The 26,861-nt window shown below is 38.6% G+C and overlaps 1 protein-coding gene across 1 annotated transcript in view; it reads right to left on the bottom strand.

The window, feature by feature from the left end:
• Positions 1–26,861, bottom strand: part of rasp (protein-cysteine N-palmitoyltransferase Rasp) — a 372,659-nt gene that overhangs the window by 205,217 nt on the left and 140,581 nt on the right. The window contains exons 4-5 of the mRNA XM_090380322.1: positions 21,247–21,357; positions 9,418–9,612 (exon numbers count right to left, since the gene is read on the bottom strand). Coding sequence (XP_090236448.1) covers positions 9,418–9,612; positions 21,247–21,357 — 306 coding nt within the window. The remainder of the gene's footprint in view (positions 1–9,417; positions 9,613–21,246; positions 21,358–26,861) is intronic.

Below are 26,861 nucleotides of genomic sequence, written 5' to 3'. Positions count from 1 at the left end.
CTGAACAAATTGGAGCAGTGTGGCATTGGAGGCAAATTGCTGCTATGGATAAAGGGATGGTTGAGGGGGAGAAGACAGAGTGGTAATCAATGGACAATGCTCATCGGGGACTAATGTTATTAGTGGAGTCCCTCAGGGTTCAGTGTTGGGTCCATTGTTGTTTTCTGTATTTATAAATGATATTGATGATGGTATATCAAGCTTTATGTCCAAGTTTGCAGACGATGCAAAGGTTGGCAGGGTTGTTAAGGAGAGTACTGATGCTATGCTGCTGCAACAGGATCTGGAAAGGTTGAGCAGATGGGCTGAGAGGTGGCAAATGAAGTTTAACATTGACAAATGTAAAGTACTACATATGGGAAACAATAACCCCAGAGTAACATATAAACTCTGTGGTATTACACTGACAGTGGTAGAGAACGAAAAGGACTTGGGGGTAATTGTGCAGGCAGATATGAAGTTTTCTGAGTAGTGTAGACGGTCTACAAGAGTAGCTCTTGGTGTCTTGTCAATGATATACAGGAATTTTTCTTGCAGGGATAAAGAGGTGATTATCCCCTTGTATAAGGCAATGGTCAGGCCACACCTTGAGTACTGCATACAGGTCTGAAGCCTCATTTCAAGAAGGATGTAGAGCTGTTGGAACAAGTGCAGAGAAGGGCAACAAGATTTGTGAACAGAAAAAAGGGTTGCTCTTACGAAGAAAGGTTTAAGTTTTGCAAATTACAGTGTCTGGAGACTAGGTACCGGCGAGGTGATCTGATAGAGGTGTATAAAGCCTTGAATGGTTTGAGCATGCTCAATGCTGATGGGATTTTTTCTCTTGCTCAGAATAATCACCTGAGAGGGCATAAATTCAAATTGAGGAAAGACAGTTGTAGGATAGATGTGCGGAAGTTTGCCTTTAGACAGCGGGCAGTTGGTTGGTGGAACAGACTTCCATCCTTTGTTGTGGAAGTTGATAGCCTAAATAAATTTAAGGCTCAGCTGGACAGGTATTTGGATCGAAGGGAGGGGTGAAATGGGAGAGGTTTTTTTTTTATTTTTATTTTTGCTGATGCTGCATAAGCTTGCTTTCTTGCATCATATGCCTCTATTAATGCTAACTACCAGGTTTTGGCCACCACGAGGAGGCAAGCGTGGTGCCACCAAGCGACCAAGCAGTGGCTGTAAATTAGTAGGGTCGGCGGTTAGTTTGAGAATAAGAAAAAAAAAGAAAGGGGGCTTTACTTTCTGAGAGTTTGCTAGGTAAAATCTACTTATTAAGTACAGAAAAATAAAGATCGCTATAAATGTAATAAACTAAATATAATGGAGAAGCACACTCTAGAATCACTTTAAATCACTTAGAAAACCCTTGGCACTTCGGCCCTATTAGAATAGAGGTGACAATGAAGAAAAAGTGGACAGTTTAACCCAAATATTCCATCTGCAATTTGTCCCATGCCTCAAGGTGACTAGTACCTATTCCTGAACCACCCAACCATTTTTTTGTACACTATGATGAAGATAAAGACATTGATGAACATCAACTTGATATTCATGAAGAAGTACAGCAGCCATCTACGTCATGGGATCCACCATTTTATCCAAACCTTTATTCTTCTGAACCATGTAAGATCACAGAAAGTGAGCTTAATGACCTCATCAGGATGCCAAACTGCCAAAGAATAAGAGAGAACTTTTGGCCTCGTGGCTGCAACACTGGAATCTTCTAAATCATTCTGTGAAAGTGACAATACAGCCACTCCCCGACTTACGCAAGAGTTGCGTTCTGCAGAACTCTACATAATTTGGAATTTCTCTAAATGCTTATGCAGCACTCATAACTATGCTCACTGAATTTGATTAAAGCATGTAACATATTATTTATTCAATTTTTTTATCTCACACACTGGAAATTTCAAAATTATAAAAAAGTGAGGAGACTGGCATAACATCAACAAGTTTTACCTCTCGAGCACCGTTGCCAGAATCAATATCTTCAGCTGATAAGTATGATAAGCATCACATAGCAACTTGCAGTTGATTTGTGCACATAGTGATCTGTCAAGTATATACCCTGTTCAGTTTCACCTACATAACAATGGATGCCACACATGAAGGAACAGTATGCTGATCTCAAATTTTGCTTCCATCTCAAGAAAACATCAAATGAAGTACATGAAAAGTTAAGAGGCTTAGGATAAATTTGCACTTCCATATAGCACAGCTTGCAAGTGATATAAAATAACTAAAGATGGAAGTGATTTAATAATAAAAATTGGCAGTCCTAGAGTTCCAACCACTGCTGTCACCAGAGAAATTAGTTCCATTAAATGCTGCTTCTGTAATCGTGCAAGAAGATCATCATATAACAGTAAGGCAAATGGCAGAGATGTTCAGAATATCAGTAGGAAGCATGTACAGTATTCTCCATGATAGTTTGCATACGACACATATCATGTGCAAATGGTCATGATGCCGGGTTCCAAAGACTACTCACACAAGCAGCAAGTTCATCTGGAGGTTTGTCAGGAGATGCAATGGATGGTTAATAGATTGCAGCTAATGACAAACCTGATGAAGATGGTGAGCTTCTACACAAGTTGATAATAGCAGATCAGACATGACTTCATCATTTTGACCCAGAGATTAAGCAACAAAGCTCTGTTTGGAAGTCTATATCACTGCCAACACACAAAAAAAAGCAGAAATTGTGGCTTCTGCAGGAAAGGTTATGGTCATCTTTTTTTTTACATTCACAGAATGGTTTAAGAGCATGTTGTGCCACATCATACAACTGTTACAGGACCTTAATACAGAACTGCACTGCACACTTTGCAGAATAACATTTATCACAAACAGCTACAACTGCACACTGGTGGGTGTATGCTGCATCATCACAAGGCAAGAACTCACACTGTTAATACTGTCATCAAGTACTTAGCCAGCTTTAATTTCAAATGTGTTCCTATTCCATCCTACAGTCCTGATACTGCACCCTGTGATTTTTTTTTAATTTATTTTTTTTTAATTTCGAAAGATAAAGAAGGGACTGCAAGGAAAATGTTTCCAGTCATCAGAAGCAATTCTCAAACACATGTCAAAATATGGCTTCCACAATGTTTTTGAAGGATGGTAGAAATGTTGTAGTAAGTGCATTTCATCAAATGGGGCTACTCTCAAAAGGACCATCAAAATACGGATGATTGATAAAGGTACATTGACAAAAAAAAGATTATTTTATTGAACAGCCCTCATAGTTCTTCGGACACCTTTAGCAAGTCCCATTCAGAGAAGACAACTTTTGATGTAATGGTAGCATGAAGTATAACTTTCACAGGAATACCTGCAAAGTTTGCAAGTCTCAGTAAAGATTTAGTGTCTATAATTTGAGGTTTCTAGAAGAAATCTCTGGAACAGTGTCTTAATTATTTTAGGTGACCCCACATTTTCAAAACATTTCTGTAAAAGAATTATACAGAAATGTTTTGAAATATCTAAACCTTGGTTTTCCAATAAATGTACTAAGGCTGTTCAAGAGAAGAATCTTGCATATCGTAATTGGCTTGTTTCTAATTCTTCAGTTTCATTTTCTGCCTACACCAAAGCTCGCAACAATTGAAAAGCAGTTATTAATCAGTCCAAACTAAAGTTCGAACAGGCTAAGAGTAGAAAACTTACTTCTTGCCCTAATGGTAGCCGAGCATTCTGGTCCCTTGCCAAAGCTATTAGCCACAACTTTTCCCATCTCTGCTCCCACCTCTGTCCAAACCAGATGGTTCTGTTGTCACTTCAGCCAAGGATAAAGCTGACCTGCTAGCATCCCATTTTTCTTCCAAATCATATATTAATGACCTTGGTAAAACACCTCGGACCATTCCCAACATGCTCCATTCAATGCCTCCTGTGCTCTTCCGTCAAAAGTATGTCAGAAGGATTTTGACGAATCTTGATGCTAAGAAAGCTCCAGGTCCCGATGGTATTTCTCCACTTGTTCTCAAAACCTGTGCTCCTGAACTTACTCCTGTTCTTTGCCGCCTTTTTTCACTTTCTTATTCCAAAGGTGTTTTTCCTTCTGCTTGGAAATTCTCATATCCATCCAGTTCCTAAAAAGGGTGACAAATCCCTCCCATCAATTATCATCCCATTGCAATTACTTCTACTCTTTCTAAAGTAATGGAGAAATCAATTAACCGCCAACTCTTAAATTACCTAGAAACCTTCCGTCTGATCAACGATCGCCAGTATGGATTCCGTCAGTGTCAATCCACTGATGATGTTCTAGCTTATGTTACCCATTTATGGACTAATTCAATGGAAAGGTTCGGTGAAACACAAGTAGTTGCTCTTGACATCTCAAAGGCTTTCGATCGTGTTTGGCATAAAGGTCTTCTAAACAAGCATCCATCTTATGGTTTGCCAACTGTTTTTAGTAATTGGTTATCCAGTTTTCTCTCTGATCGCTCACTGAGGGTGATGGTAGATGGCTCTCTGCCTTCTAACTTCTCCACTAATGCCGGTGTCCCCCAAGGTTCAGTTCTTTCCCCCACTCTTTTCCTCTTGTATATCAATGACCTTCTTCCATTGACTGGAAATCCTATCCATAGTTTTGCCGATGATAGCACATTGCATTCAACTTTCCATTTTGAGAAACCTTGTCCAGCTCAATCAGCTTTAAGTTCTCGAAAATCTGCTGCCAATTCCTTAAATGCCGATCTTCAGGTAATTCTCCAGAGGGGCAAAGACAACTTAGTTGATTTCAACCCTTCTAAAACTCAGTCTTGTCTTATATCTCGCAAAAAAGATTCTTCTGCTCCTATGCTTATCTTTAGTGACACTCCGATTTCTAGGCAAAATGATATATCTCTTTTGGGGATTACCCTGACTTCTAATCTCTCTTGGCACAAGCACATTACAAATATTGCTTCCTCTGCATCTAAAAAACTTGGTTTTCTCTTTTGCTCTCGGCGTTACTTTTCTTCCAAACAGCTGCTCACTCTGTATAAATGGCAAATCCACCCTGCCATGAAATATTGTTCCCACATCTGGGGTGGTGCCCCCAAAACCTCTCTCAGGCTTCTTGATTCCATTCAGAAGAGGGCAGTTAGGTTAATTAATGATTCATCTCTGACAGAGTCTGTCCACTCGCTGTCTCATAGACGTACTGTTTCTGCTGCATGCCTCTTCTACAGATACTTCCATGGGCACTGTTCTTCTGAATTGGCTTCTATAATTCCCGCTCTCTCTTTCAAAACAGTCCGAACACGTGCCGCCACCAGCCAAAATCCATTTATTGTCCAACTTCAAACTCACAGAACCAACTTTTCATCTTCCTCGTTTATTCATTCAACTGCCATTTTCTGGAACAACCTTCCTTCATACGTATTTCCTGAAAATTACAGTCTACAGAAGTTCAAGTCCAATGTCAACAAATATCTTCTTTCGTCTTCTCAACCTCCGACCCAAGCATGGTACTAAGTACTATAGGTTCTAATACCTCACATGTTTGGGGTTTACATTAAAAAAAAAAAAAAAAAAAAATGAGAAAGGATGGAGAGTCCTTTTAGAATACTTCAATTCTCTGTAGTTTTGCATATAACATGACATGGTCATTTTCAGAGTTAGAGCATGGAGACTAATAAAGAAAAACATTTGAGATCCATTTTGGCTCCTTTTAGCCCTCTCCCAGGTTTCTGGCCATGCAGGACCAGTGCCACAGTGACTAAGAAATAAGAAGAGATTAGTGGATGGTGTATTAAATTTAGTTAAACAGATACACAAAAAAGGTGTTCTTTCCTTCATTTTAAGTAGGATAACCTCTTTACCTTAGAAGGCCAAAATTAAACAATTATAAAAAAAAAATCAGAAGGATTTAATGTCTTCTACATTAGACTGCATTGCACTGAAATTAAAAGTTCACACTGTAACCATCCATCCTCAATTTGAATTACCCACTTATATGTGTAGTTGGAGCAAGAGGAAGGATGCCATCAGCACTAAGCCAACTCAATCCATTCAAAGCCTTAATCAGATCACCTCACAGGTGGCTAGTCTACAGACACTGTAATTTGCCATTCCTGGTAAAAGCGCCCTTTTATTATCTCAACAATCTCACTGCTCTTCTCTGCACCCATTCCAGCATGTCTATATCTTTCCAATAATGAGGCCTCCAGGTCTGTGTGCAATACTCAAGATGTGGCCTAACAATTGCCTTATACAATGGGATAAATCGCCCCCTTATCCATGCCAGCGAAATTCCTGTATATCTCTGACAAAACCCCATAAAGCTGTGATGGCAACATGTCGGCACTGCTAGCAGAACTGCATATCTGACTGCACAATTACCCTCAGGTCTATTTCATTTTCCACTACCCTGAGTGTAGGGTGGTGGAAAATTAAAAGTATGAGTGTAAAAATTCACTAAACTGGAACAGAAATAATGGAATTATTCCTGTTCCAGTTTTAGTAATTTTTTTTTTTTTGCTAGAGTAGCAAAAGCCTTGAGCTTAAGCAATTATAGAAAACAACAATGGGCCTAGCACTGAAACCCTAGGGGACACCACTAATAAAATTAGTGTATGAAGAGCAGTGTCCATTGATAACCACTCTCTGTCTCAACTCAACCATCCCTTTATCCATAGAATTAGCTTGCCCTTAATGCCACACTGATCTGATTTGTAAACCAGTCTTATGTGCAACAGTATCAACAAGCTTTTCTGACATCTAAAAAGTTATATTGATAGGTCCTGCATTACTTTTTTAACAGTAACTCCATTATTTTCCTCAAACAGAAGTTAAGCTAATAGGTCTGCTCATATCATCCTGTGATGCCCTTTGTGAATTAAGGATATGTTTATATTTCTTCTGTATATAAAGTACACCCTTGAAGCTAATATGCTCTCATAATTACAGCTTAAGGTTTGCTTCCCTCCTCTGATGTCTTCCTTAATATAATTGGATAGATCCCCATCCATCCCAGGCAACTTTTTTTTTTTTATGTTGAGCCTCAACCATTTTTCTTCCCCTTTTCTTTCAGTTAGCATAAATTCATTTAGCTTCCTGTTAGAATTTGATACACTTCTGGTATTCCCATCCCATTCCTCATGTTGAATGTAGAAGCAAAATATCTACTGTCTTTCAGCCACCCAAGCAAGATCAACAGTTAAACTTTTCATATATAGTAGACCACCGTACTTCATCCCCTTCCTTCTAATGTGTGAGTAATGCAGAGTAGAGTAAAGTAAATTTAAGTAAAGAAGTCTGCTGTTTTTCTGTGCATCCTGATCAATATGAGATTAGTCTCTGCTTGAAATATCACTAAGAGTGACAAGGTGAAGGCTGATAATTTGACATAACAATAAAGATGAACAAGGGCAGATTGGCATTTCAAATAGACATGCAATGAGCATAATTTTAAATAATACCTACAGGTTGAAGATGGACCTTCCTATTTCTTCTCAAGCCAACCTGCTTTCCTCTGGAAACATGAATTTCATTGTAGTATGCTAAAATCAGTGTACTGATATCAATGGTGGCTGGAAAATCATTATTAGCATAGTAATACTCCAGAATAAATTGCACAGAGCATTGTGAAAATGCAAGAAAAGTCATAAGAGTAGGTAAAAGGTTCATAATAAAAATATCAATATATGATTATGTCCAAAATAAGAACTTAATACCATTCTAAATTTATAAACTCATACTAGGCATCTGGCAGCAATGCATGCACAGCCTTCCCCTTTCATTAGATAAACAATCATCCTCTGAAAAAACAGAATCTACTTAAAAGTGATGCTCAAGTGGGTCAAGAATAGGGAAAAGGATTTTTATTTGAAGGTAAATACAAAAATAAACCAGATAACCTTTGCTCAATGGAAATGACAGAATCATAATATATAATCCAGCAGATGTTTCTGGTGATCTGAATAAATATTTCTATATTGATCTTTATAAATGTGCTTAAAATGGCTGCCTAGTTCACCAGTTGGTTGGTTGTTTTAGGATTTTATGGCGCATTAGCGTCTAAGGTATAAAATATAAAAGTCAAAAAGGTATAAAATATAAAAGTATAATATTATAATTGTTTATATATTATTGTAAAAGAGTATATGATATCAAAAGTTTATAAAGCATAAAACAATAAAAATTCTAGATAAAGTTATTTAGATTAATAAGTTGTAAAAGGTTAAATATAGCTGACACACCTAGTTCACCGGTATGAAGAAGCAGAGGTTGTCAGTGGATGCATCTTGCATCTCTCCACAATCATATATAGCGACTATCTGATCCTAGTAATACTACACCCACAGTAATGAAAAAGACCCAGTGGAAATTGTGTAGTCATATGTGAAGTTCTCTGTGCAATGCAGACAGGCTGCCAGGCCAGCTCATGGAGTTTTTTTCAATGATATACAGGAACTTGGATAGCACGAATAAGAAAGTGATTATCCCATTATATAAGGCAATGGTTAGGCCACATCTTGAGTAATGCATACAGGTCTAAAGGACTCATTTTAGCAAGGATGTAGCTGTGCTGGAATGGGTGCAGAGAAGGGCACTAAGATTGATGAAGGGAAAAGGGTGATCTTACCAAGAAAGGCTTCAGGTCTGCAAACTGCAGCATCCAGAGACTAGGTGCGTGAAGTGATCTGATTAAGGTGTTTAAGGCTTTGAATGGATTGAGTAGGCTCAATGCTAATGGCATTCTTCCACTTGCTTCAACTACACATGCAAGTGGGCAAATTGAGGAAGGATGATTGCAGGAGAGAGATGTGCAGAAGTTTGCCTTCGGCCAATGGGTAATTGAGTGATAGAAGTTTGTTCCAACAACGTTGTTGTTGAATATTGGTAGTTTGAATAAATTCAAGGAAGAATAAGGTTGTTGTTGTTGTATTTGGTGTTTTAGGAGCATTAGCAACTAAGGCCATATTGCTCCGGGATATGCGCTGGTCATTCCCTGACCTTTCCGTATCTTCCGTATTTGGTGGTGACGGGCTCGAACCCCGGTCTAATCAAGAAGCGTGTGCTACGCACTGCTGCTCCTTCCCACCTGGCTACGGAGGCGGCGGGAAGAATAAGGCAAATGTTCGATGGGGTGGACATGTGATGTGGGAGTTTTGTTTTGTTTTTTTATTCAAGAAATACAACTTCTACTCTATATACAAGCTTGCTTTCTTGCATTATATGCCACTACTACTACTAATAATAATAATAATTATTATTATTCTTATAATTCTCTTATAACGTTGCTCTTATAATATAAGAGCAATAATAATAACCTATAAATAAGGTTCAACAATATAGAAAACAAATTTGCTGGGAGCGATTAATGAAAGAATAAAGAATCTCTTTTTTCCAAATAAAAAATATTTCTCTACATCGCTAAGTATTTCATTAAAGAAACAGTTACCTTCAAAATTAAAATGCACTTACCCTTAATTGGGAAAAGAAAGGTTGATGAAGGATGAAAAGCACAGAAACTGTCAGCCCAAAGCAAAGAAGTCTCTTTCCACTTAAATGAATCAGAAACATAACTGCTATGCAGCTACAGTAAAATGACACTGTCCACACTCCAACAGTAGAAATCAAGAACACTATTGAATACAGAGCATAGAAGACTGGTACATGCTACAGAAGATGGATAATAATTTAAAAAACAATTAAATACAAAGATGAAAAAAAAAAAATAAAAAAATAAAAAATACTTTAAATTTTATTTTAACAATATATATATATTCATAAGAATTATTCAGAATAAAACTAGAACGGAATTATTCCTGTTCCAGTTTAGTGAATATTTTTTCTTTTTTCACTAGTGCAGCAAAAACCTTGAGTGTAGCTAATACTAATATACACACTTGCATTTTTACAAAATTTCAGAATTCTCCAACAAAACTCACTTCACAGAGCCCACTACTACCTAGGACCCAAGAGCATTTGACAAGCTCACTTGTGAAAGGATTAAATATTTTGAAGAATGACTGATAATTTTAAATATTTTTTTTTTTTTTTAACACTGGACAATCTCTTAGTTGCACTTTCAAACACTGAAAACTTCTTTTACATTAAATACAAACCATAAGTTTGAAATTAATGAATAAATTGCCATTCTTGGACACTATATATCCTACTAAAGGTACATTAAACAAAGCCTAGAGATAGATATAGACCCATTAACAAATATTAAAACTGAACACCAAAGAACCAGGCTACAAACTGATCACTATTAACCCCAAACACTGAAACTTACTACCACTCTTCATGCAGCCATTTCAAACTTATTTGGTCTTCATAAGTGAAAAAACGAAACAGGCCAAATGAACATACATCCTAACATATCTTCTTTATAAATACTCTGGGCCCAACCATTTCCAACCCCAAGTGAATTGAAAACCACAATACTAACAGATACAACACTGGGCAATACCAATTAATGAAACATACGTAACTACAGAAACCAATTTTTTTTTAAATTAACAAATTCAGTATTTTGTTTTATTGTCTTATCCGATATAGTAGTAGTGGCATGTGATGCAAGAAAGCAAGTGTATGAGCTTATGCAGCATCAGACAGAAAAAAAAAAAAAAAAAAAAAAAAAAATCACACAATTCCCTCAAAATGCCTGTCCAGTTTCTCCTTAAATTTATTTAACCTATCAACTTCAACGACAGATGGAAGTTTGTTCCAGCAATTAACCACCCGCTGGCTAAAGGCAAATTTCCGTACATCTAATCTACATCTATTTTTTCTTAACTTGAATTTATGCCCCCTTAGGTTCGTAATCTGAACAAGTGGAAGGATCCCATCAGAATTCAGTGTGCTCAACCCATTCATTGCCTTATACACCTCAATTAGATCACCACGCAGGTGCCTAGTCTCCAGCCACTGCAATTTGCAGAACTTAAGCCTCTCTTGGTAAGAGGATCTCTCATTCCCCTCACCAATCTTGTTGCCCTTCTCTGTACACGCTCAAGGAAATCTACATCCTTCCTAAAATGAGGCCTCCAGACCTGTACGCAGTACTCAAGGCGTGGCCTAACCATTGCCTTATACAGAGGGACAATCACCTCCTTTTCTCTGCTAGCAAAATTCCTATATATATCATTGACCGAACCCCATGACCTGCCCTGGCAGCCTGTCTGCATTGCTCAGAAAACTTCATATCTGACTGCACAATTACTCCCAGGTATTTTTCATTTTCTACCACCTTAAGTGTAGTATAATACAGTTGGTACGTTTTTACTTCTACACATATGCAGTACTTTGCATTTGTCAAGGTTAAACTTCAGTTGCCACTTCTTAGCCCATCTGCCCAAATTATCTAGATCCTGTTGCAGTAGCACACTGTCATTAACAACCCTGCCAACCTTTGTATCATCTGCAAACTTCAACACTAAGCCTGATATACCTTCATCAATATCATTGATAAATATACAAAACAACAGAGGACCCAACACCAAACCCTGTGGGTCTCCACTAATAACATTAGTCCACGAAGAGCAGCACCCATTAATTACCACCCTCTGTCTTCCACTCAACCATCCTTTTATCCATTCTAGCAACTTACCATTAATACCATTCTGCTCCAATTTGTACAATAGTCTTCCATGTGCAACAGTGTCAAAAGCGTTCCTGAAATCCAAATATATGATATCAAAATTATTTTTTGCATCTAGTTCCTTTGTAACCACATCATAATATCCTATCAAATTTGTCAGACAAGACTTTCCCTTAACAAACCCATGCTGTGTCTGAATTATTGCTGCAGTCATCTGAATTATTGATGCATTGCAGGATCATCTTGTCTAGATGATCCTGCAATGCATCTTTAACCAGTGACTCCATTATCTCACCCGGAACAGAAGGTAATCTAACTGGTCTGTAATTACTCGTGTCACCCTTCGATCCCCCTTTGTGAATTGGGATACATTTGCACATCTCCAGTTCGTGGGGACCTCCCGAGTCCATGGATGCTCTCATAATTATGGTTAAGGGTTTGCTTAGTTGCTTTGCCGCCTCCTTTAATATAACTGGATAGATCCCATCCACTACAGGCTTTCTTATGGTTAACTTCAACAATTTCTCCTCCACTTTGCTCTCAGTTATTACAAAATCATTAAGCACCCTGCTACAATTTGATAACCTTCTGCCATTTTCAAACCTTAATAACTCCTCACGTGTGAATGTAGAGGCAAAATACTCATTCAGTTTGTTTGCTATCTAAGCAGGATCATCAACAATCGAACGATCGATATCAAGTGGACTAATCAGATTCATCCCCGTCCTTTTAGAGTTTATATAAGTAAAGAAATCCTTGCTGCTTTTCTTAGTATCTTTTGCCAAAGATTTCTGGTAATCTGCCTTCGCCTGCCTAACCTCCTTTGTGACCTGATTACAGTCTAGCTTATATCTGCCATAGGCTTCTGAGTCGCTTGATAATTTATATGCATCCCATGCATTTTTCTTCTCTGTCACGAGTCTCATTAGTTCATTTGATAACCATTTAGGCCTAAACCTTGAACAATATTTCTTAATAGGTATGCAACTTTTGTAGTGGGAAGCATTCAACTCCTTGAATGCTTCCCACTTAGAATTTACTGTTGGTAACATTGTCAGTTGATCCCACTGTACAGATTTAAAAACTGTCTGAGACCACTGTACTCAGTTTTACAGAAGCAAAAATCCTTTCCTTTACCCCTAACGATAATTATATCTTTAAGTAAATCCCACATCAGTACACTGTGATCACTGCCACCTAGTGGTTCCTTTATCTGCAAATTTTTAATACACGAATGATCACTGCTGATAACCAGATCAAGAGTATTACGCTCTCTGGTTGCCTCTTATGCAAAATTGCTTTGGTTTCTTCAGTTACTTTTGTTCGATTCTTTTGCCATCCCCCCCCCCATCACTTCACTGAAAAGGACCCAATAAGGTCCAAACTGTGATATGAGGAGTGGCAGAGAGTTTCTAAATTTGGGGTCAACAATCTGGTTATTTGGTGTTTTCTATTTTCATATTTATTAGTGGTTCTCGATCTCTAGGCTTTATCTAATGCATTTAATAGATATAAAATTTGAGACAACAGCACTTCATGCATTTTCTTAGCATTAGCATTAGTAGAGGCATTTTATGCAAGAAAGCAAGCTTATGCAGCATCAGCCAAAAAAAAAAAAAAAAAAAAAACCCACTTCCACTTCACCCCTCTGTTCGTTCAAAATACCTGTCCAGCTGAGCCTTAAATTTATTTAGGCTATCAACCTCCACTACAAGGGATGGAAGTCTGTTCCACCAACCAACCACCTGCTGGCTAAAGGCAAATTTCCGCACGTCTATCCTACATCTGTCTTTCCTCAATTTGAATTTATGCCCTCTCAGGTGATTTTTCTGAGCTAGAGGAAGAATCCCATCAGCATTGAGCATGCTCAAACCATTCAAGACTTTATACACCTCTATCAGATCACCTCGCTGGTGCCTAGTCTCCAGACACTGTAATTTGCAAAACTTAAGCCTTTCTTCGTAAGAGCACCCCTTTGTTCCATTCACTAATCTTGTTGCCCTTCTCTGTACTCGTTCCAGCAGCTCTACATCCTTCTTGAAATGAGGCCTCCAGACCTGTATACAGTACTCTAGGTGTGGCCTGACCATTGCCTTATACAAGGGAATAATCACTTCCTTATCCCTGCTGGAAAAATTCCTGTATATCATTGACAATACTCCATGAGCTACTCTTGCAGTCCGTCTGCACTGCTCAGAGAACTTCATATCTGCCTGCACAACCACCCCCAAGTCCCTTTCATTCTCTACCACTGTCAGTGTAGTACAACAGAGTTGATACGTTGCTCTGGGGTTGCTGTTTCCCATGTGTAGTACTTTACATTTGTCAATGTTAAACTTCATTTGCCACCTCTCAGCCCATCTTCTCAACCTTTCCAGATCCTGTTGCAGTAGCATAGTGTCAGTAGTGTCCTTGACAACCCTGCCAACCTTTGTATCGTCTGCAAACTTGGACATTAAGCTTGATATACCATCATCAATATCATTTATAAATACAGAAAACAATAATGGACCCAACACTGAGCCCTGAGGGACTCCACTAATAACATTAGTCCACGATGAGCAGTGTCCATTGATTACCACTCTCTGTCTTCTCCCCCTCAACCACCCCTTTATCCATAGCAGCAATTTGCCTCCAATGTCACACTGCTCCAATTTGTGTAGCAGTCTTCCATGTGCAACAGTATCAAAAGCCTTTCTAAGATCCAAGTATATAATATCAAAGCTATTCCCTGCATCCAGTTCTTTTGTGACTGCATCACAGTATCCAATCAAATTGGTCAGGCAAGACTTCCCCTTAACAAAACCATGCTGTGTCCGAGCTATAACTGAAGTCTTGTCTAAATGATCCTGCAGTGCTTCTTTAACCAGTGCCTCCATTAATTTTCCTGGAACAGAAGTTAAGCTCACAAGTCTATAATTACTTGTGTCAGCCTTTGATCCTCCTTTGTGAATTGGGGTCACATTTGCACATTTCCAGTCTATGGGTACCTCCCCTGAGTCCAAGGAAGCTCTCATAATTATGGCTAAGGGTTTGCTTACTTCCTTTGCTGCCTCCTTTAATATAACTGGATAGATCCCATCCACCCCGGGTGCCTTTCTTGTGTTTATCTTCAACAGTTTCTCCTCCACTTTACTCCCAGTTATTTCAAGATTCTGTAGCTTACTGCTAGAGTTGAATACACCTCTGGCATTCCCCTCGCTGAATAACTCCTCATGTGTGAATGTCGATGCAAAATATTCATTTAGTTAGTTAGCTACCTGAGCAGGATCATCAACAGTTGACCCATCAATATCAAGTGGACCAATCTGATTCATCCCCTTCTTTCTAGAGTTTACATAAGTAAAGAACTCTTTGCTGTTTTCTTTGCATCCCTTGCCAAGGATTTCTCGTAATCTGCCTTCGCCTGCCTAACCTCCTTTGTAACTTGGTTGCATATCAACTTGTATCTATCATAGGCTTCTGTGTCATGTGTTAATTTGTAAGTATCCCATGCATTTTTCTTCTCTGCCATATGCCTCATTAGTTCATCTGACATCCATTTTGGCCTAAACCTTGAACAATATTTCTTAGTTGGTATGTAAAGCCTAGTAGCTTCCAAGATAAGTTCTTTGAATGCTTCCCATTTTGAATTTGCTGTTGGTAACATCATCAGTTGGTCCCACTGTATAGAATTTAAATACTGTCTCAGTCCATCGTAGTCGCCTTTACGGAAGCAATAACCCTTCCATTTACCCCTAATGGTAGTTACCTCTTTGAGTAAATCCCACTTCAAGCACACTGTGATCACTGCCACCTAGTGGTTCATTTATCTGCAGATTCTTAATGCATGAAGAATCACTGCTGATAATCAAATCAAGAGTATTACTCCCTCTAGTTGCCTCCCGAACATGCAGATGTAGAAAACAATCATCCAATAAATCCACAAAAGCCTTGCTAGTGTGTGAGTGACCAACCCACAAATTCCAGTCAATATCTGGGAAATTAAAATCCCCCATTATAACACTCTCTGATTTACTGGCCCACTCTATTTCCCTGTACAGTTTCTTATTATACTCATCAGAGTCATTAGGCCTATAGCACACTCCTACTCTCAATTTTGATCTCCCAATGCTTATGTCACACCAAACTGACTCAACACTGCACTGTCCAGCAATGTCGACTGGCTTCACTTCCTTGGTTTTTGTGTCTTTCTTAACTAATAGCATAACCCCTCCCCCCTTCCTATCCTGTCTATCCTTTCTGTAGACGTTGTACTCCCCAAATTGCAGTTCTGCATCTCTTATATCTGTGTGACACCACGTCTCTGATATCCCAACAATATCTGCCTTTGATGTTTTGAGCAATACCTCAAATTCATCAAATTTATTTACTAAACTCCTAGCATTGGTGTACACGCACCAAGTATACCTGCACCTGTTTCTATTCTTAGCTACCCTAACACAACCCATGTGTTTACTTGTACCGCAATGGCTCCCAGCAGTCTCTGAAATATCATGCATCTTGTTTTTCAGGCTTCTGCTCATTCTAATAGAAGCAGTGCAAGAATCTCTTTCACCTCTGCCAGTGGCTACTGTCAATCTATTGGTCTTTGTCTCCCCCCAAGCTAGCAGTTTTCTGACCCACCTAACACTGCCTCGATACCCAACACTGAGTCCCTCAGGGCTCAGTGTTGGGTCCATTATTGTTTTCTGTATTTATAAATGATATTGATGATGGTATATCGGGCTTAATGTCCAAGTTTGCAGACGATACAAAGGTTGGCAGGGTTGTCAAGGACACTACTGACACTATGCTGCTGCAACAGGATCTGGAAAGGTTGAGCAGATGGGCTGAGAGGTGGCAAATGAAGTTTAACATTGACAAATGTAAAGTACTACACATGGGAAACAGCAACCCCAGAGCAACGTATCAACTCTGTGGTACTACACTGACAGTGGTAGAGAATGAAAGGGACTTGGGGGTGGTTGTGCAGGCAGATATGAAGTTCTCTGAGTAGTGCAGACGGGCTGCAAGAGTAGCTCATGGAGTATTGTCAATGATATACAGGAATTTTTCCAGCAGGGATAAGGAGGTGATTATTCCACTGTATAAGGCGATGGTCAGGGCACACCTAGAGTACTGTATACAGGTCTGGAGGCCTCATTTCAAGAAGGATGTAGAGCTGCTGGAACGAGTACAGAGAAGGGCAACAAGATCAGTGAATGGAACAAAGGGGTGCTCTTACGAAGAAAGGCTTAAGTTTTGCAAATTACAGTGTCTGGAGACTAGGCACCAGCGAGGTGATCTGATAGAGGTGTATAAAGCCTTGAATGGTTTAAGCATGCTCAATGCTGATGGGATTCTTCCTCTAGCTCAGAAAAATCACCTGAGAGGGCATAAATTCAAATTGAGGAAAGACAGATGTAGGATAGACGTGCGGAAATTTGCCTTTAGCCAGCGGGTGGTTGGTTGGTGGAACAGACTTCCATCCCTTGTGGTGGAGGTTGATAGCCTAAATAAGTTTAAGGCTCAGCTGGACAGGTATTTTGAAAGAACAGAGGGGTGAAGTGGAAGTGGGTTTTTTTTTTTTTTTTTTTTGGCTGATGCTGCATAAGCTTGCTTTCTTGCATCAAATGCCTCTACTAATGCTAAAAAATGCTAATGCTAATGATAGCATCAGCAAATATTCTTGCACCCTTTCTATTTAAGTGTATCCCATCCCTGTAGAAGCAATCTCTCCTGTTAACAAGTACAGTCCAGGCTGAAAAAAATTCTACCCCTTGAGCCTTGCACAACCTTTCCAGGGCCGAATTGATCGACAAGGCTCTCATCATATACTCCCTCCTATCGTGTCTGGGCAGAATTGCAGACACTTTCAAATTCAACCCTAATTCTCGGCTTTTGTTCAACAGTGACCTGTACTTGTTAAGTAATTCTGCCGGTCTCCTACTCTTAATATTATTAGTGCCAACGTGTACAACTATATCACCTTTTGTGCCCTTAAAAGATGATATTCGCTCTACAACGTCATCAACCTTTGCCCCTGGCAGATATACCCTGGTCCTGTTCCACCTAACTTCCGGATATCTAGAAATTTCTAGATATCTCCTTGTGATTATTCCAATGCACTTACCCCTATTAGTACACTCTATTTTTTCTCTACCGCTCCTTGATATTAGTAAGTGCTCAAGGAGTCGGTTTGTTTTACCAAGCGGCTAGCCATTTCCACACGGTGTATGCTGCATCCAGGGTCCCCTCCACCCTCTTAGTCTTTAAAATTCTTCCTCTCCACAAGGGGGCGGGGGGGGGCCGGTTCCCTTGTTCTTTTCTTCCTAAGAGCTGCCCACTTTCTGTTTATAGCGACTTGAACTGCCCTTTACGGCACTCCCACTGAACTTTTGTGCCCTGTTCAACTACCCCCCCGTTGTTACGCTAATCCTCCCCTACTTAACTGTACGGTACAGAGCGATCGCAACCTAAGCTGAAAATCGTCATATGTAAATAGTATTATTTAATATATATATATATATATATATTGTTATGTTATAAATTTTATTTTCCCTAGGATGAGTGTGAGAACTGGGTACTTACATTTTATTTTCTTATGTGCCACTCTGGCTACTTCACTGTTGTCCCCAGATAAAGTTTTTAATTGAACTAACCCCAGTGGCTCACATCTGTGAGTATGGGCTTGGCACACCCACGGTCCTGAGCTGGATATCATCATTCTTCTCCTTCTTGGTGATTCCTTTCTGTTCTCTCTCTCTCTCTGGGAAACTCAGAAATTTTTTTTGGCTTGTGCAGCATAAGCCTAAGGCTTCATTGCACCATATGGCTAATAATAATAATACATCGCCAAGGAGCCAGAGTATCTGATGATACATATCGATGATGCCACCTGGCCTCAGAAACGATCCAACACATAACCACGGGGTGCAAGGTGATCACCCAAATTGAGTACACTCATAGACACGACCAGGTAGGTCTCCCAGCGAACACCTACAAGGAACTCCAGAAAGTTGCAATCCTGAACACCTGTAGGATAGTCAGAGAGTTCCTCAACCAATAGTAACACCAGACATAACAACAACCACCCTGTGTACTTGGTAGCAATACATGTCATGAGGTGGAACCCCCAATCAGGGAGAAATAATATAAAAGCAATAATAATAATAATATATAACTATTTTTCTTAATTCTGAGGATATGTGGTTTTTGTAATTTTGGCATATCAGGGATATAGCAGAAATATCCTTTCAACCATTCCCAAGTTACGTAAAACTTGACTTACGTAAGAAGTCTGGGAATGTATCTCTTACGTATGTCGGGAACTTTGTATTTTCGGATTAACCAGGAAATCGATTATCCGGGAATTCCTTTTTACCATCCATCCCGGAAAATCGAGAGTCTAGTGTGTATGTATGTATATATATATATATATATATATATATATATATATATATATATATATATATATATACATACAGACACACTAAAATGTATAAATTCATCTTTGGGGCTATTCACAAAGTGCATAACCTCATTGAGGGGGAAATGGATTCAAAATACTAGATGAATTATGAAGGAGGTGGCATATACTAGGTGGTTATAAAATAAGTTTCCCTATTCAGGAGACCCCAGTGGCAAAACAGAGCTAGTGCTGTGAAAATTGGTGAGTATGTCATTTAAGAGTATGGGGAAGAAATTTGTAGAAAAAAAAAATTAGTTCAAATTTCCACGGCACTGCACATAGCTAAAAGTCATCATTTACTTCAAGACACGCTGCTTACACAAATGGCATCCTGTTAGATAAAAGCAGAAGGGCCAATGCCACCATCAATAACCAATTAACCCCAGGGGGCTCATATCTGGTGAGTATGGGCTTGGCACACCCAGGGTCCTGAGCTGGATATCATCATTCTTCTCTTTCTTGGTGATTCCTTTCTACTTCTGATTCTCTCTCAGGGTAACTCAGGAATTTTTTTTGGCTGGTGCAGCATAAGCCTCAGGCTTCCTTGCACCATATGGCTAATAATAATAATAAATATGGCTCTTACAAAAAAGGAACATGCTCTTTTAGTAAAACTGTTCTACCAGAATAATAGTAACGCTAATGCAGCACTACATGAATATCAGCAACTTAAAGGTTTGTGTAAAGGACTTTGGACGTCAGCCGGGTTCAAAAACTAATAAACTAATAAAGAAATTTGAAGCGACCAGGGAGTTAGGTGTAATTCCAGGCAGGGGACGACCACGTATCGGAATGGAGATGGTGGATGAAGTGGCGGTTGCAATGGTTGGAATGCAAAACACTACCAGTCAGTAGTGCCAAAGGTGTGTCAAGAGACTTGAACCTTCCTTAGTGTATGTAAAGTGCTTTGAATAATTTTTCACTGGTTCCCGTACAAGATTCAGGTAGTGCAAGAACTAAAGTCTTGTGATCAGCAACAATGAATAGACTTTGCCCTATGATTTCTGGCTCATATGGAACTTGACACTACATGGGTTCGAATGATCTTGTGGTCTGATGACGCACATTTCACTCTTCGTGGGGCTGTAAATGCACAAAAATGCTGAATATCTCGTTAATCTTCTGTGCATAAAAGACCACTACAAAGTCCATACATTATAGTATGGTATGGTGTGGATTCACAGAAGAGTTTATAATGGGACCATTTTTCATTGAAGAGTCTACACCTCGCGGCCCTGGAAGATGTAACTAGTGCACGGTACTGTGCTCTTCTAAGAGATCACATTATTCCCCCTCTGCAAGAAAGGCAGTGCTTGGAGACCATAGTGTTCATGCAAGATGTGCCCCTCTCACATTGGTCAATAAGTGAAGGAACTGCTCCATTCAACATCAGAAGGACTAAAACCACAGGGACTGAGATCACCAGATCTCAATCGCCGTGATTTCTGGCTATGAGGATACCTGAAAGACAGAGTTTACCATGGCGACATACAGACACTTGTCGATTTGAAAGTAAGCATTAAACAGCATGTAGGCAACAACCCCAATGAGATGCTACCCAAAACTGTATGGCATGCAGTCCTCCGTTTCAGAATGTCCTCTCAAGTGAAGGGAAGCATATAGAACAATATCTGTAGATTTCTAAGTTCTTATATTAAAATCTAATCCTAAGTTAAGTATTCCATCTCATGTTTACAGTGTCAATTTCTCCCCTGGCGATGGAAATTTGAACTAATTTTTTTTCTTCTACAAATCGCTTCCCCATACCCACCAATTTTCACAGTGCTCTCTCTAACTGTTTTGACACCGGGGTCTCCTGAATAGGGAAACTTATTTTATAACCACCTGGTATGTTACTTAAGTTTTTTTTTTACATAAAAAATTAAGACTGGCCAACAAAAAAATTTCTTTATCATACTTCATTGGCCTGCTCAAGTAACGTACTTCTGTCTGATTTGGCATCTTTGGAGTGAGGTGGAACGAGCTGTTCATGTTAAAAATCTACCACCATCCAGTACTAAACATACGACTGATTGTGCATGGGTCAGCACACAAGGTGATGAAAGTAATGCATGCTGATGACTTCAGGATGTTCTCTGGCTAAATGTGTTACTCACTATTAAACCCATGTAATTGATAAAGGGCCACTCAGTATAAATTCAATAACAAGTTATCTGCCTGTACTGCAATTACCAGAATAAACAAATAAGTTCATGTTGAAATAATGTATTAAATTCACAATGATACCCACCTGATGCCACCTACACAACACTAACTGACTGACCGCAATCTGTATAAAAATCCATGGATAATATGTTTTGAAAGCACTTACAAGCACTGACCATTCAAAATCTGAAATATCCTGTAAATATCAAGAAACATTTGAAATTTAAATCTCCATGAATATCCACACGTACTAAAAATAAAGTAAGGTATCAGAACACATTACAAGAACTAAAAATTATGAATGTTTGGTAAGGTTCACACTAATCAGAACTTGAGCCAAATAATAATATAAGAATAAAATTAGCCAGGCAAATCAGTGACAGATACTTCATCATTCACTAGACCAGTGTTTCCCAAACTGGGGTCTGCAGACCAGTTCAGAGGGTCTGCGAAACGTTCAGAAGGTATCAAGTAATATGTGTTTATTTTCATAAAAAATATACTGATAGAATCACGACGACTTTCGTTATAAAACATTACTTATTTTCAATATGATTGGAATATATAATTGCATACAAATTTCAAATTATTCATTCTTTGTATAGCAAACTGATTATAAATAAAGTTGTTATTATATATCATAAAAATAAGAATTAAGTTGAGTTGTTTCACATATAAAACTTCTAATTTTCTTTTCAGAAAACCCAGTGTTCACACGCACACACACACACGTAGGGGTCCGCAAATTTGTTTTGATTTTTGAAGTGGGTCTGTAAATCTCAGTAGTTTGGGAACTGCTGCACTAGACCATCAGCAAAAGAAGTATACCGGTAAGCAAAAAATACAGTTTTGCTGATTTTGCCAGCATTACTTTATTTCCAACATTATTTATGAGAGTGTTGTGATTCCAGTTTGGAAACCATTTAAGTCTGGTTCACTGGAATGCAACCAACTGTTTCAGGACTGAAAGGGAAAAAAATAAAAAAATAAAAAAAATTTTTAAAAAATCCCAAAAGAGGAATCAAAACATTTTCTTAAGTAGCGCAGAAAGGATCACATTATCAACTTACATTATTTAGTTATGTTATTCTATGTAATTTAACCTCAATAAAAATACAAATTTGTTGTGTAATTCATATGGCTCTTGATGTCTTTTTTATATTTAATGTTCAAGGATTAATTTATGCTACATAAATCTTCCACACAATTCTTAAGATACCTTATACAATTCTTACTGATGTTAAATCTAATGGTAAATCAGAGAGCTGGGCTCATTATATTGGACTTTTATATATTTCATATTCAGATGCCAGAAAGATTTTGCTGTAAAAGAAACATGTTTTAGTCCTATCAGCTCATGCAACTTAATTATTACATACTGAGAACGTAACTGAGTTGACAAGCATGAGAGCATAGTAATGCACATACGAGGGTGATTCAATAAAGAATCACTCTGACCTAGCTGCAGAGGTGCTAGCCTGTTGATTCTTGGCACAGGTTTTAGTCCTTCTCTACATAGCCACCATACAGATTTACACATTTATCCCATCGATGGATGAGGCTACGGATACCATTTTTGTAGAAGTGGTGAGAAATTTGAACCATGACTCTGTTGCAGAAATGAGTGTCTCGTCGTCAGAGAAGTGGGTCCTCCGAAGAAATAATTTGAGGGAAGAAGTCCAATGGTGCAAGATCGGGTGAGTAGGCTGGATGGGCAGTATTTATTATATCCACAAGTGGCCGCTTGTGTTGTTTCAATTTCAGAAGTGTGAACTAGGGCATTGTCTTGAAGCATTCTCACACCTTTGGACAGCATGGCACATCTACATGTTTTCATTTTATTCCGTAATTTTGTGAGTAAGTTGACATAATAGGCACCTGTAAGTGTTCTACCTTTTGGCAGGTAATCAGTCATTATTATGCCTTTCTCATCCCAAAACACTGTCAGCAAGACCTTTCCTGCTGACCCTTGAACCCTTGCCTTCTTTGGGGGAGAGGACTAAGGTGTCGCCATTCCATGGACTGCTTTTTACTTTCAGGGTCAAAATGGTGTATCAAATTTTCATCCTGAGTGATTAGACGAGAGAAAAAGTCTTCCTCATTTTTTTGGCACAGGGCTAACAACTCTCGTGATTTCTGTTGTCAATCAGACTTCTGGAAACAAGTCAATAATCGGGGAATCTCTTGCACTCAATTTCCGTAAATGGAGTTGGTCATGAAGGACTGTTTCAACAGAGCCCACACCAATCTTCACCTCCTGGGACAATTCACGCACAGATATCTGGCGATCTTCCATGATTAACGACTCCACTTTTCTGATCGTGCTGTCATCAATGGCTGAATGGGGATGACCAGGAATGGGCTCAGATTCTACCAATGTCTGACCAAACCTAAACTGTCTATGACAGTGCTTTACAATGCTATAGGACGGGGCTTCATCCTTATATACAGCAGTCATCTCCTCGTGGATTTCTTTAGGAGATTTCCCCCCAACAAGAACAGATACCAGATTACAGCTCTGGCTTCGACTTTGTCCATGATGCTACTTCGTCACACGTTCAGCTCTGTAAGAAAAAACAAATTAAGACACGGCTGAAATTTTACACCTCTAGTACAGAGAGACGGGTAATATATCTTGTATGTTCAAGTAGACTGTGACTCAAGCCTGAGAGGCTGCTATCTTAGTTTCTGAATGTGCAGCCACACTGGAATCATGCTCCTTCATTTAGAATTTTATTGCAGCTAAAAAGTGTACAACAGATTCTGATTTTAGTTTCACCAGGTGCAGTTTTTGAATTGGGCGAGGTTAATTTTGTTGTTTTTGCTTAAAAATCAATGTTGTTTTTCTCTAAGCTACCGCTATGACAAAGACAATGCTTGCCGCCATAGCTGTAGTATAGGCAACATAGCATTACTGCTACTGATATCATTTTTCTGTTGATTTGCTGCTTCCACCTAGCCTTTTGAAGCTTGAAGTAGCTACTAAAATTTATGTTAATGATCTTATTTCTTAGCTGTAAGTGGATTTGTATCTCCAAGGTGCTTTTAATTATAAACATAACTTCTTTTTATGCAATAATTCTCTCTCTCTCCCTCCTTTCCTCCCTCACTTTCACCTCCATTTGAACTTGAAAGGTGCTTTATCTTGGGTAATAACAGGCACAATTGCACTGATAGGATATCAAAAGATTCCCATTTCAGCTAGAATTTAATATTCACAAAGTTTAAAGTGTTACAAGCCAACAACCTACTGTCAGAAGGTTTTTGGCTTCTTAAAAATATAAACAGAAAATACAAAATCCATCCTCCTAAAATGGGCACTTGCCTCAAGTAAAGGTCCAAGCATCAGATTACATAGCATCCTATTAAAATGGTCACTAAGCTGAAATGTCTTGGTGTCATTTTTGACAAACACACCTTTTACCCACATCTTGAATATCTTTCCAAAGAAGTCTGAAATCATGCCTCCACTCTGACTGGAGCCTAAAAAAAAAAAATTCTAGCCCTAATCTGCAATGTAATATTCCTGCAAGTTATATTCTATGGAACTCTGTCTGGTTCTTCAGGGCAACTATAATCAGAAACAAAAGAAAACTAGATTCCAAACAGAGAATTATCCTGTTAACCATAACCAGAGCCTGCCACACAGTCAGGTCTCTAGCTTTGCAAGCAATTCCCACTCAGCACCTTCCCATTTGACCTTGAGACAATACACGGTGGGCTACACTATCACCTGAGAAGAGCCATCCACACTGCATTAGTAATGGAGGCGTGCAATGCAAGAAAGCAAGTATAAGAACTTATGTAGCATCGGCCAAAAAAAAAAAACAATTTCACACATCCATTCCTTCTTTGAATTCATTTCAGCCATCAACTTCCACAATGACAAATGGAAGTTAGTTCCAGAAATTGGCTAAAGGCAACTTTCAACACATCTATTCTACAACTGTTTTTCCTCAATTTGAATTTATGCCCCCCTCAGGTTCATAATCTGAGCAAGCAGAGAAACCCATCAGAATTCAACGTGCTCAACCCAATCAAGGCCTTATACAACACCAGGTCACCTTGCAGTTGCCTAGTCTCCAGAACTTAAGCCTTCTTGGTAAGAGCACCCCTTTGTTTCCCTCACCAATCTTGTTGCCCTTCTCGGTACATGCTCAAGCAACTACACATCCTTCCTAAAATGAGGCCTCCAGACCTGTTGCAGTACTCAAGGCTGGTTGACCATTGCCTTATACAAAGGAATAATCACCTCCTTTTCCCTAATAGAAAAATTCCTGTAAAGCATTGAAATGCTTTGGCTGCCTGTCTGCACTGCTCAGAAAACTTCATATCTGACTGCACAATTACTCCCAGGTCTTTTTCCTTTTCTACCACACTAAGTATAGTACCACACAGTTGGTATGTTTCTCTAGGGTTACCACTACCCATATTTTCTAGATCCTGTTGCAGTAGCACACTGCCATTACTGTCATTAACAACCCTGTCAACCTTTGTATCATCTGCAAATTTCGACATTAAATCTGATATACCTTCATCAATATCATTGATAAATATACAAAACAACGGTGGAACCAACACTGAACCGAGGGGCACTTCACTAATAACTTTAGTCCATTAAGAGCAGCATCCACTAATTACAACTCTTTCTTCACCCACTCAACCACCCTTTTATCCATTATAGCAACTTACCCTTAATACGATACTGCTCCAATTTGTACAGTAGTCTTCCATGCGCAACAGTGTCAAAAGCTTTCCTGAAATCCAAGTACAGAAGACTCTTGATTTTTCGGGATAGATGGTAAAAATAATCTGGTAAATCCAAAAACACAGTATGTCCCAGACATATGTAAGAGGTACATTCCAGGACTTCTTACATAAGTCGAGTTTTACATAACTTCGGAATAACTAATAAAATATTGCTACTACATCCCTGATATGCCAAAATTACAAAAACCACATATCTTCAGAAGAATGGAGAAAATAGTTATATATTTTTCAATTATTAAATATTTTTTATATATTAGTTATATATATAGAAAAGGTTGTATATTTTTAATTAGTTTAATTAAAAACTTTATCTGGGGACAGTGGTGAAGTAGCCAGAGTGACACATAAGAAAAGAAAACAAACAGAAAAAAAAAAAACATATGCACATGTAAAAAAACGTATTGTACTGTAAAAACTTAAATGTATTTCGTAACCTGGGTTATTACAGTTGACTTCATTGGTGCCGATCCCTACACCCCTTCTCGTATTCTGTCTTTCTCCTTTATTATTGTGTTCACCGGTGATACTGACAAATCTGAATACTGTACGATACTTGTTAATGTTTGATCATTTTCATACATCCTTATTATTTGAATTTTCTGATACAATTCAATTGCTTTCCTTTTCTTGGTAGATTTACTAGTACCGCTGTCACTTATTCTTTTAGGCAGCACCAGTGGTGGCTTGTGACTCTGGTGTTTGGGGGTGCTGCATCTTAAAGTTACATTAAATTGCATTGATTATAAGACGTGTAAACATACACAGTAATAATAATAAGCAACTAAAAAATACTACAAAAACATTAACTAGATATTTACCATTAACAGTCTTCAACTTTTATTTAAAAACAAAATCCATTCTTCACTTTTTATTTGTTGAAAATAAATTAACTTTTTCATTCAAGTTTGGTGCACTGTTGACCAAGCTTTT

This window comes from Mastigoproctus giganteus, chromosome 8, assembly GCF_048544385.1.
Source record: "Mastigoproctus giganteus isolate SK-2022 chromosome 8, ASM4854438v1, whole genome shotgun sequence".
Taxonomy (NCBI): domain Eukaryota; kingdom Metazoa; phylum Arthropoda; class Arachnida; order Uropygi; family Thelyphonidae; genus Mastigoproctus; species Mastigoproctus giganteus.
The sequence above is the reverse complement of the archived record's forward strand: the minus strand, read 5'-3'. Positions and strand labels throughout refer to the sequence as shown.